At 45.1% G+C, this 12,108-nt stretch overlaps 2 protein-coding genes across 3 annotated transcripts; one reads left to right on the top strand and one right to left on the bottom strand.

Moving 5' to 3' along the window:
* The first annotated feature begins 5,534 nt into the window (after window positions 1–5,534).
* On the top strand, window positions 5,535–8,187 carry LOC135645691 (protein EDS1L-like). Of its 2 annotated transcripts, none has more exons than XM_065164327.1 (3): window positions 5,535–5,953; window positions 6,269–7,060; window positions 7,204–8,187. In XM_065164327.1, the coding sequence occupies exons 1-3, from the start codon at window positions 5,636–5,638 to the stop codon at window positions 7,969–7,971; spliced, it is 1,878 nt and encodes a 625-aa protein (XP_065020399.1). In that variant the 5' UTR covers window positions 5,535–5,635; the 3' UTR covers window positions 7,972–8,187. The 2 variants fall into 2 exon arrangements, with proteins under 2 accessions (XP_065020399.1, XP_065020400.1); XM_065164328.1 differs by having other exon boundaries at window positions 5,536–5,953; window positions 7,222–8,187.
* Window positions 8,188–8,227: 40 nt separating this feature from the next.
* On the bottom strand, window positions 8,228–10,955 carry LOC135645692 (endoglucanase 11-like). The gene is made up of 5 exons (XM_065164329.1): window positions 10,682–10,955; window positions 10,387–10,599; window positions 10,102–10,302; window positions 9,754–10,008; window positions 8,228–8,869 (listed from the first exon to the last, which is right to left on the bottom strand). The coding sequence occupies exons 1-5, from the start codon at window positions 10,949–10,951 to the stop codon at window positions 8,228–8,230; spliced, it is 1,581 nt and encodes a 526-aa protein (XP_065020401.1). The 5' UTR covers window positions 10,952–10,955.
* Between the last annotated feature and the right edge of the window lie 1,153 nt (window positions 10,956–12,108).

The following is a 12,108-nucleotide window of genomic DNA, read 5'->3' as shown; positions in this document are numbered from 1 at the left end:
CTATGTCTATATTCTATCACATAATAGACATAAATCTCTCATATATTCTATCACAAGGTTCGCTGTATCGTACTGTACCGACGTTTCGACTTGGGCTCGATATGGTACCGGTATATCGGGCGATACATCAGGGCGTACCGAGCGGTACACCCTGGTGGGCCGAATAATTTTTTATTTTTTATACTGTAGCAGTGCTACAGTATAGTACTGTAGCACTGTAACGATGCCGGAAGGTCCGCGTACCGATAACTTGTCGGACCGGTACGTACCACCCGTACCGAGTGGTACGCTTCGGTACGATAGACCTTTCCTATCACATAAATATAAAATAGACATAAATCTCTCATATATTCTATCACATAAATCTTAAATAATTTTTTTTTATTTTTTTTTACTTTCATCCTCTTTAAATCAGTTAGAGAGAAAATTAAGAAGACAACTATTAAACTATGGCTATGACTATTAAGGAGGCATTGCAGATAGCTAGAAATAAGGCTTTACACATACATATCAAGCTGGAAACATACTAAATGATCATTGATGAAGCTGTAAACTCGAGATCAACACCATCGTGAGAGATTTGGGACATTATAAAGGACATTCGAGACTTGATTACCGTATTTATCTGTGCTGCTGCTGAGAGTGGAAGAGTTTCTCAGTCCAATATATTTTTTTTTAGAAAGGCTGCTTTCCAAAGGACTGTGGAGTCCATTTTTTATGATCACCTTCACAGGTCATATCATATGCTTTTAGTAGATTAAAAAAGGCTCTTTCTATTGTAAAAAAGCTGTAGTTTATATGATTCTGTAGTTCTTATTTATATTTATAGTGAAAAAGTCAAATCATTTTTCATATGAGAATAAACTATAAGTTTCCTTAAGTTAATCTAACTTCAAGTTTCTTATTATAAACATTGAAGAATTCATCCTCTCTAAAAGAAACTTAAAATTCCTCCATTAAAACCTCTGAATACATAGGATTTTCATCAAACAATCAAACCCTACAAGTCTTTGTATATTTGAAGTTCTTATAGTAGAAATAATCTAATTTCAGAATTACATGTTAACTCAACAATAAGTGTGAATTGATTACATTGTGATCCTTCTTTGGTGGCTTGATAAAGGTCTAGAGGATGCATGTAGGTTCTGAAAAGAGAGAACCGTAGCAGATTAACTATGTCATAAAGGAGGAGGGATTACTACGAATGTAAATATGTCCCATCAAGGAAATATCATTGTTACCTTTTGAAAAGAAGGTTCAGTTGATCTGCAGGTAAAATGATGGAGAGAATGAATGGCTGCAGTGACACACAAAGAGGAGATTGAGATAAACTCGAATGCTTATCTAGTCTACTTCTTTTTTGTATGTCAAGCTAAATAGCTATGGTTGTGGCTAAGCCTAAGCATCATATCTTCACATCAAAGTGCCAGTTTCTGGCACTAACAATATCTTCGCTCTGAATTGGATGCTGATGCTACTAAAAGTGGAGAGATTTTAGAGTGATAAGGATGAAACAGCCACATATTTCTTCCAAAGATAACCAAATCATTTGATTGATTATAATAATAGTTAAGTACTATAATACTTTTATGGATTTATCATGCTATTGACACTCTCGGTGAGACATAAGGTAAAAAGGATGGAGTAGATCGTGATTATCTAGTATCAATACATTATATCTATGTTTAGATATGATAAGATATATCACAAAGTTAAGCATAAAAATCATTTATATAGTGAAGATTAGTGGTGCTAGAAGAGATAGCAAACACTGTAAGCACATTACTAAAAATAATAAAAGAGATATTTGAAGAACTCTAATTTGATTATAATTGGCTATTGACAGTATTGTTCAATGCAATAAAATATTTCTTTCTTCCATCAAATCTATGGTTTCTTCCCAACTAAGAGCTCGTTGAAGGTGATGCTCCTTATGTACATTTGATTAGATAGAATAAACAAATGGGGAATTCTGTTCTTTCAAACTAGCCTAGATTCTGCAAAAGAGCCAGTTCAATGAATGCTTTATTTCCTACGTTATTCTTCGACATAGCCTACAAATGCAACAGTTTGACCTCTTAAGCTGTGGTGGTGTATCCATTCCTTGTCTCAGTGGCTATGTCTCTTTGGTCATTACAGCTGATATTTAGTTTACATTGCAAGCAAAGCAAATTCACATTACAAGGAATATGGAATATATATTTATATTTATATTTATATTTAGGTGAAACATAAGAGCATAGGTGGGTTTAAGCCGCACATGGTGTAGCTTCCGATAGCCGGCAAAAAGAGAGAAGTAGAAGAAGAAGTGCTTGGGCCACTAAAGAAAGAGAGCATCCTCCATCTACATTACAGTGGCAGCCATGGAGACAGGTGAAACCCTGAGTTAGGCCTACGAAAGAAAGTGGAAGAGACAGCACTGAGAGTCTCTGCGGTTAATCAATGGTGAAAATTTTTCCGAGATGGTCCGAAGATATAAAGATGGCCGATCTTTTTCGCCACAGTCTCTACCTTTGGACTCCAACATATCAGCATCATAGCGTTGATGCGATCTTTTCTAAAAGAAGCTGGAGATGATCCCAGTGCTCGCTCCATAAAAAATCTGAATGGTACAGAAAAGAAACTGTTTTGAGACATCACGTCCAGAGTTGTGTTGGCACTGCTGAATCATGCATGCATTCAGATGACAGAGATCATGATTGTGATGCAAGAGAAACTGGGAAGGAACTTCTGCTGTATGCACCACCCATGCATGCTTGCAGTTAAACCATAGCTTAATTGTCATTGGCTATTGGCTCTTAGCTAATGAAGCAGTGAATCATGATAAGAATGAACTTAGAGGGAAGAATAAGATGTGAAGTGTTCCCCGAGCTTTTCTTTGGCCAAGTCCTATCTCTACAAATCACACTGTAATATATGTTGTATGGCATAGAGTGATGTGTGTTGTACAGTCAGTATTAATCTTCACATATCTCCACTATTGTGTAACTTGGATTTAGCCAACTTGGTTTCTGTTGAAATATTGAATCTAAAATATTGCTGAAAGATGTAGCTGATGAACCAAATCTGCTTGGTTCTGACTACTCGACTGTGAAATCAAATGAAAGATGCTGCAGATAAGACATTGCTCGATAGCATTTGATGTGTTCACTTCCCTGATGAATCATCTCACTGCTAGGGTCATTAATGAGGCCATACTTCATACAAACTTTGACAGCAAATGCTTTTAACTCAACAACACAAGGATGGATAGCAACTTATTCTCATGATCCTTACACTAGAATGTACGATTGCTGATTACAAACTCCAAGGCACACGCACGACAAGCTACCGGGGACATATAACGGGACAAGAAAGCACATACCAAAGGGAAGATCAACTACTAGGCTGAATAACGGATGGGTACAAAGAAGCTACACGGCAGCCTTTTGCCCTTCAGCATCGGTGAAGCAGGTCTCATTCATAGCTTTGAGGATTCACGACGCTGCTCGTATGGCTTTGAGGATTCACGACGCTGCTCGTATGACTTTGAGGATCCATGAAACGGCTCTTTTTGAAGTTGGCTATGAATGCAGAAGCCTTGCTGTCGACGTCTGGATCACCGACCCATCTCGTCCGGTCTTCATCGCTGGGTCGGATCTTCCTGGAGACGTACCTGGGCTCATGTTCGGCCTCTTCCACCATGTACTTTGGTTTGAAGAAGAGACAAGAAGAGGATTTGGAGGATGACTGACTTCCCCCCATCTCTCTCTCTCTCTCTCTCTCTCTCTATACCTTGCTACCGCACACTACTCCTTGGAGGAACACTGTGAGGTAAAGGTAACGGGAGCTTCTTAGCTCGGGAGAAGAGAGCTGCCTCCATTTATATAGGGTTGGGAGGCCTTGAGCTAATGGTGGCGATGGGAACCTTTGAAGGACTCCAGTGGCGATGATAACCAGATGAACGGTGCAAGTTGGCCGCACTATGTGTGCTTCACATTTGAGAGAGACACCGATATGATTCACTATCTTCTCCTACTCTGTCAAATACTTGCTTTCTCTGACAACCACTCAGCTGGAATTAGTCGCTGGCGCATGAACCTTTCCGTGAAACTATCATCCATAATGACAATATAATATTTTTTGAGAAACTATTCTGCACTTAGGAGATTGGTTAGCAATGATTTGGCCTTAAAAGTAGTCCAGAAAACTCATTTCTCTCCTCGTCTGCACTCCAGTTTAGTTTTACAGAGAAAAGAATTATCTTCCAACCTCTAGATGAAGGATAGCGTATACTTCTTCTCGAGTCAATAAGATAAAGCATTAGATGCTTTGATCAAGAGAAGATAAAGCAATAGAAGCTGAGACGACTATAGCAGCTGCGAATCCGAAAAGCCATATATGAATAGGTATGTGTATAGAGAATACAAGATCTGGAATGGTTCTGAGTTGATTCCACCACCATGAAGAACCCATAAACCAAGTCAAAGTGCTCCGCTAATCAATATAATAAGCTGTCACGATCAGGAGATATTAGCTTCGCCACTCTGTTGTTGGATTGGCATAATTATCTGCAATATTAGTGGCATTGCCTGCTGTGATTCCAAGTAAAAGAAGAGTGGTCACGACATCATCTTCCTTGTTTCGTTCAAGTGCTGGAAGCTGTCTGGCTTCTATTCGTCTGCATGCAGTCCTTGTTTGGCTTACCCAACTAGCAGAAAAAATCACAGCAACATATCTTTAATGTTGATTGCTGTAATCACATTGTTTATTATATTCACAGATGCAGAATCTTAATCATGAAAGGAGATTTTGCTTGTTAGGCGAGGCCTATGCTTATGGCCATCAAATTATTCTGTCAGTACAAGTACGCGATCTGGATCAGTGTCGATCTGCCACTGGGGAGTGCCTGGTGGAATCCTACATTGAGATCTGATACCCTCTCGAGCTGGATATAGAGGGAATAAAGATCCAAGCAGAAGTTTTGTAAGAGAAGTTTCCGTGCAATGTAATCGGAACAAAATGACAAGTCTAGTGAAAGATTGTGTTGGGACTAATCATCTGAAGGGTTCTGTCTTATAGCTGAGACATAAATTATAATTGGAAGACGAATTTACCATCCCTATCTCGCCAAAATGTTTCATTGATAAATGATGAAGAACTTGATAAATGTTGACCAGAATGGCCAGTTGACTGGGTCCAAATGAGAGGATAAGTGGAGGGGATCCTCCACCAAATCTTGCTGCAATAAGATTCGGGGAAATCCAAACCTGTCATCCTTGGATGCATCTTGTACTAGGTGGAGTTCACCGTATCGTTTTCCTCACGTTCGATGCCTCCTGACTGGGAGCACGGAAGGAGTCATGGGTCCCACGAGAACCTCGTGGCCTCCATCCAAAAACGAGGCGGGTATTGGGCATGGGTAATTTTGTGAGAACCCATCTCAAGTCTGTGGCGGGCGAGCAGTCCGTCAATGGCCGAGACGTCAAAGTCAACATCCTGCGGGCCCCATGCTTAGATTACCAACTCCTCCTCTCTCTGGACGCCGCCCACGCCCTCGTCTTGGCCACTCCGTGACGGCCTCCAGCTGTAACAGATCAAGAAGAAGCTGATTAGGGGAAGAGGAGGAGTGGTGATAGTAGCGTTCATCTGAGCCATGTTGTGTGACGACGGAAGGATGGCTCTCATCCCCCTCTGCTGCTCCCTCTCCATGGCAGCCCACCTTTCCCCTTCATCCCCTTTCCTCCGCCACGACAACTCTGCCCCTTCCGCGGCCATCTTCGCCTTCCGCGCCTCCTGGTCCGCCGACGATTGGCTGCTCGCCGGCGTTGGGTCACCGTTCGGCGAGCGGGAGATCGATGCCGCCCTCTTCCCCTGGATCAAGAGCGTCGGCAATGACACCACTGCTGCAGTCAACGGGGCCTTCCTCCGTTCCTTCAAGAAAGTGCTCGACACTTCTCGGCTTCAAGCTGAGGTAGGCGATACATCAAATTCTTGCTTCTGTTCCTTCTTTGGCTCTCTTTCGATCACTTTCTTGTTATTCTGTGCTTTTCAGAGTGACAGTATATAGATCGAAGAACGGATAAAGAATGGGGAATCATGTTATATCTCTTAGGATCAATCACGTAGATGGTTGGACTCCATCTTACGAAGTTAAAACCCCCGATTAGATGTGTTTGCATCAGAAAATTAGCGTTTTGTGGTTCAATCGCGATTTTCAGCTGGAACATCGAGAATGTTACTGTAACTCGTAGAATTGGTAACCCACAAATGATCTTTCAATTTACAGGTGCATGCAGCTGTAGCAGACAAGAAGCAAATCGTGTTCACCGGGCACTCGTCGGGAGGCTCAATCGCGGTCCTTGCTGCCATCTGGTTCCTCGAACAACGCCAGAACTTTGAAGGCAGGGGTGGTCAGGTCGATCCTTTCTGTGTCACTTTTGGGTCTCCTCTTGTGGGAGACGGTGTCTTTGTTCACGCTCTCCAGCGAGAAAACTGGGCTCGCTTCTTCCTTCATTTTGTCATGGCGGCCGACATCATCCCCCGCTGTTTGCTGGCACCTCTGTCATCTTTCAAGGATGAACTCGAGGCCATTCTCGGTTTCTTATGTCCAAAGCCGCTACTTTTCAGTCCCAACACCGTCATGAGCTCTCCGGTCACCTTCTACAGGAAAGTGCTTGGGCATGCTCTTTCCGTATCGAACCACCAAGCCTGTTTGCTCATGGGATGCACAAACCCATTGCTGGAAGTTCTAACTGGCTTTGTGAAGCTGACTCCTTACAGACCAGTCGGAGCATATGTTCTCTGTAGCCGCGATGGCAGGCTGCTCTGTCTCAGAAACTCGAATTCCATCTTGCATATGCTGTTCTACTTATTCCAAGATGTTCGTGGTGCCGATGTAGAGGAGGTTGCTCACAGAAGTTTAGAGGCGCACCGTCTTTATGAAGCAATGACAAGAGATCATTTGAATGTGCAGAACATAGTGTCAGTGGATTCTTCAGATTCAATCCCTCTCACCTTCACCAATGGATTTGACAACAAGGCGCAACCAGTCAAAACTCTGTTGAAAGATCTTGATTTGGTAAGCTCTTATCGATGTAGTTCTTTGAACGTGTTATTGTCTCCTAGTATTCCAAATTGTTTGCTGTCGGACAAGCAATTTAGTTTCAGATCAGCGTGATCATTCGATTTTGAGCCTCATCTTCTTCGTCTAAATGAGCACAGTGTCCATTGGCATTTCAGAGCCTGGAAGCTAGGCTATGTCTACGAGCAGCAGCAGAGTGGGAGAAGCAGAGACTGAGGAACCAGGCCAAGATCGACGACAACTACAGCAAGATAAAAGAAGCCCTCAGCTTTCTCAGCGACTACCGGGCGACATGCGAGGTGCGAGGACTCGGTTACTACGACACCTTCAAGCTCCAAAAGGACGTGGAAGACTTCAACGCCAACGTGAAGAGACTGGAGCTTGCAGGGCTGTGGGACGAGATAGTCGAGATGCTGAGCCGGTACGAGCTCCCTGATGGCTTCGAGGGAAAGCAAGAGTGGGTGAAGCTGGGCACGCAGTACCGCTGGTTGGTGGAGCCGCTGGACATCGCCAACTACTACCGGCACTCCAAGAACGAGGACACGGGGCCGTACATGGTGAAGGGCAGACCCAGGCGGTACAGATACACGCAGAGGTGGCTTGAGCACGCCGAGCGATCGCCTGCGGGTTCCTGCACGGAGTCATGTTTCTGGGCGTTGGTGGAGGAGCTCTGCATCGACACCGGCGATGGCAAGCCCTTCCTGGAAGTGAGATCCAGGGTGGTGGACCTCGAAAGGGAGGTGCTGCGGTGGGTAACCAAGGGGAGCCTGGGAAGAGATGTGTTTGTTAGCGAGTCTACCTTCGCGAGGTGGTGGGTGACGCTTCCGAGGCAGCACAGAGCAGACTCCTGCATTGCTAGGTTCGTGAATGGCGAAGACATGTTGGAGACGATGGAAGCTTCCATATGATTGCAGGATTCAGTAACATCAAAAAAAGCTCAAGTCAAACCTGAATCAGCACGAACTCCATATTGGATGCGCAGAAATCTAACAGCTATTATCATCACTCAAACCATTCGACACGACCACATCTTTAAGTGGTTCGATTTGAACTTGTAGCTTTCTTTCTTTTCTCCACTGTTTCCCATTTCTTTTGTATCTTACAGAATGTATCTTGACCCCGAAGGTGTACGACCGAGGACAAAAACAAGTCATAGAAACAAAATTACTTGTGTATCGGCCGATAAAACCTTGCGAATACTCCGACCATAGGCGCCGTGTTGTACGTGCACGCCTCCGTCTGCATGTAATTCCCTCTCACGTCCCTGAACTCGTCCTTGGCGTCCGGGCCGCCGACGAGGGCGCCGACGAGCACGTTCGGGTTCTTCCTCCGCCGGCCGAACCACTTGTCGTAGCCCTGGGCACAGCCGATGAAGGACCTGTCCACCTTGTAGGAGACGGTGGAAGCCGCCCTGTGGTGCACCCTGGTGGGATACTTGGGCCCAAACCCCACCAGGTAGCTAAACCGCAATGGGTTGGACCCCAGAATGTAGTCCACCTGAGCCTTCACGAAGGATAACATGTCTTGGGGGCTCAATGATCCCCGGGGGCAGTGGAGCTCCGGCTCGCCGGAGGACATGGCTAGGTGGTCGGCGAAGACGGTGAGGAGGAAGCTGGCGCTGGCCACGTACTGCATGTTGTTCCACTGCCGGACGAAGAGGAGGCCGCCGGGGGTGCGGCGGACGTTGCTGCCGTTGGTGTTCAGGCCGAGGCAGGAGCACACGTAGTGTTGGCCTCTCGATCTGTACTGCTCTAATATGCTGATTTGCTCGTCTTGTAGTTGATGTCTTCCCCCTTCCATCAACAGCTGACAAAAAACCCTAAACAATTGTCACCATGACCTAAATTATCAACAGTAAGAGCAAGTTCTCCCGAGGACGGCATGGACTGTTCACGTACTGTCATGACTCAGTTTGGAGTTTGGCGTGGTCGGACTCGATCTAGACCTAACTCGGCACGGGCCAAACGAAGTTTGCTGGGGTCAATTCTAACAAGGAGAAGATTTCAAGTCTTGTTGTGCCTAATCTTTCCACACAACTCCATCACTTTCTACGTCGGAAAGCAAGCCCAAGCAATTAAAGGGTACATTCCAAGCGATCATGAATGATGATGATAAGTCAACGCACGGTTCGAGAAGAACTGTGTCCATTGGAAGATCGAAGCATACCAATCTCTCGTTCTCTGTCATCACCTCAAGTCTATATATTGGTGAGCTAAGAATCATAATGACGATAGATTCAAACCTACTTATGCTTCGAGTTCTGACCAACCGAAGTCCACATGTTCTACATCACAGGCCCCATATCCTACCAAACGACCAATGGGACGGGGTTGCCAAAGTCAAAGTACAAGTCAAGTTGTAGGCTGCCACCCCTTCCTACCATTTATACATAGCTTACAAGTCTCCCAGTTTAATTCTCTTTGTGCATGCAACTGAGTCAAACACCGTGGACCACAACGGAAACATTGTTCTGACTTCTGCCCCTTCCCTTTTTTTCCAAAGATTTTAGTTCAAGACGATCAGGTCTCATATAATATCGCAAAAAAGTGCTATAATTTATCGATATATTAGCATCTAGACATTTGTTAATCTACAAATCATTTCATCTTTATCATCCATACTGTTGTCAGCAGTAACGTAAGTAAGAAGACGAAGAAGAAGAAGAAGAAGAAGAAGAAGTGGAAGTCTACCTTGGAAGCGAGAATTTGGACGCCGGCATATTTGATGTCCCAGCTGAACTCTGAGACGTCCCATCCCGTCCCACCCAACTCATGAGCGTTATCGATCGCGTACCGCAAGTAATCCTCCCTCCCCGTCGCACGGTGAAGCCACAGAGCCGCCCACAGCAGCTCGTCGCCGTAGCCGCTCAACGACGGGTAGTAGCTCTTCACCGCCGGGATGCTGGTATCGTATTTGCCTCTGTACTTGTCCCCGAACGCAAACAACTGCATCCCCAAACAAATGATGGTCCTGTTTAGGAATGCAAGAGAGCACGGTAGATGTTGCGATGTGTGTATGCTTGTGTTAGAGGTCGCAACCTGTTGAGCGTGATGCAGGAGGAGGTGAGAGTAGTGCGGGTTGGTCTCCCTGAACACAAGAGACGCGGCTGCCATTGCTGCTGCTGTCTCTCCTGCTACCTCAGAACCCGGTCGATCCGGGTCGATCTTATACGCTTTCCTCGATGTCGTCATGTCCTCCGGTCTCTGCCAACAGTAGTGATCGGTGTCACCGTCTCCAACCTAATCCAAGAAGAAGAAAGGGTAATCGATGGTCTACATACATTGAGCAGCTATGCCATGCAGGATTAATGGCAATCAGTATACCTCAGCCCACAGAACATCGTGGTGAGTGTGGGCTTTGATGAAGTAATCAGTCCCCCACTTTATCGCCTCCAGTGCGTGCTCGAGCTCCCCGGCCGATGCGATCGCATGCCCGTATTCGGCAACGCTCCATGACAACATAGTCACGGTAAAAGCCATGGGTAGGCCGAACTTTACGTGATCTCCGGCGTCGTAGTACCCTCCGACCAGATCAACCTGCAACATCACAAACTCGATGAGCTAATGAAGAAAGAATCATGTCTGCGCCATTAATGGATGCAGAAGTTGAAGGGCTGACCCCTTGTTCGAGCCCATCGGTGAGGCCGGAGTGTCCCCGCCAGGTGATGCGCTGGCCATGAGGAAGGTGGCCGGATCGCTGCGCCTCGAGGTAAAGCAAACTCTTTGAGAGGGCGTCCCCGTAGTCGAATGCAGCCTGGTTGAAGGTAGGAAGCAGGAGAAAGATGAATGAAATCAGCGGGATCAAGCTTTCCAGGATCTTCCTTCTGTCCTCGTCTCTCTCCATTCCTACAAACATATGAGAGAGAGAGAGAGGGTACTGTTGGTTCATTTGGGAGCTTAGAAAGACCTGCTACTAATACACATGCGGCAGTCAATGGAAAGCCAGTCTCACCTTCCTTGACACGGTTTATGAATCTAAGAAGGTGAACAACTACATATCAGTGCATTAATCTTTGCAATCATGAGGATGATGCATCCGGAAATGAGGGAGCCACCCACCCTGCGCTGCCTTCCGAGAACCCTTCCAAGTCTCGAGTTGGTGCCTCTTTCTCTGGCAAGTGAGAGAGGGCGACTCACCGAGAAAGCAGAGAAGTCTCTGTTACAGTATCAAAATGAACGTCAACTAGGTGTTTGCATGCTCAGAGAAATCATCTACAGTGTCCTCAGACAAAATGCACTATCGACGATTCTTTCTTGACTCCAAATGTGAATCCCTTGACACACCAAACCCACATTTTATTGGCATGCAACTTTGTGATCATTGGATCGGTCAGTCGGTGAATTAGTTCATCTTCTCTTTAGTCTATTTCACTTCCACAGAGTGGTTAGGAAGATCTTGCATGCGATCTGCATAATAAGAAGGAATCCGAGCACATGACAACTTCTTAGAAGATGCGTTGTTCCATTACCGATCTATCATCGGTCATCACAAAATTTCCTTACGTAAACTGCAATCATGTAATATCTTTCATGTATGCTGCTTTCCTGTAGTCTTAATCTTCTAATTTCATTCCCAGCTCTGTTTTGGGGTACATTATGTCTGCTTTGGCTTTAATATTCTTGTGCAGGTGATTAAAATGGCAGTACAAACTGCATCAATACATCATCTCATCCCTAATTATCTTAGAAGAATAAGTAGATTTCTCACTTCTCAAAACCAATCTGAATCCATCATAATAACTGGAACAGAGTGTCGAACCAGATCAAACTCTTGGATCGAAAATGAACTGTTCCTTGGGACATGCTGATGAACAGGTAAGGTCTATGAGAAAAGTCCTTGGTAGATAGATCTATCGGCACTGTTCTTAGAGCAGGACGCAGAACAATAAAATAGGAATTCCAGAGTGATTCCTTCTTTGATTCTTGCTCGGCAACTTGTTTGATTGGTTAAGAAGCGACTGTTTGCCGTGACACAAACACGCATGGAATTCTGCTCGACATGGAACTAACCCGAGCTCTCTCGTCAACCATGGTAGCGACTACTTT

This window comes from Musa acuminata, chromosome BXJ3-8, assembly GCF_036884655.1.
Source record: "Musa acuminata AAA Group cultivar baxijiao chromosome BXJ3-8, Cavendish_Baxijiao_AAA, whole genome shotgun sequence".
NCBI lineage: Eukaryota > Viridiplantae > Streptophyta > Magnoliopsida > Zingiberales > Musaceae > Musa > Musa acuminata.
This window is presented reverse-complemented; position numbering and strand designations above follow the sequence as displayed.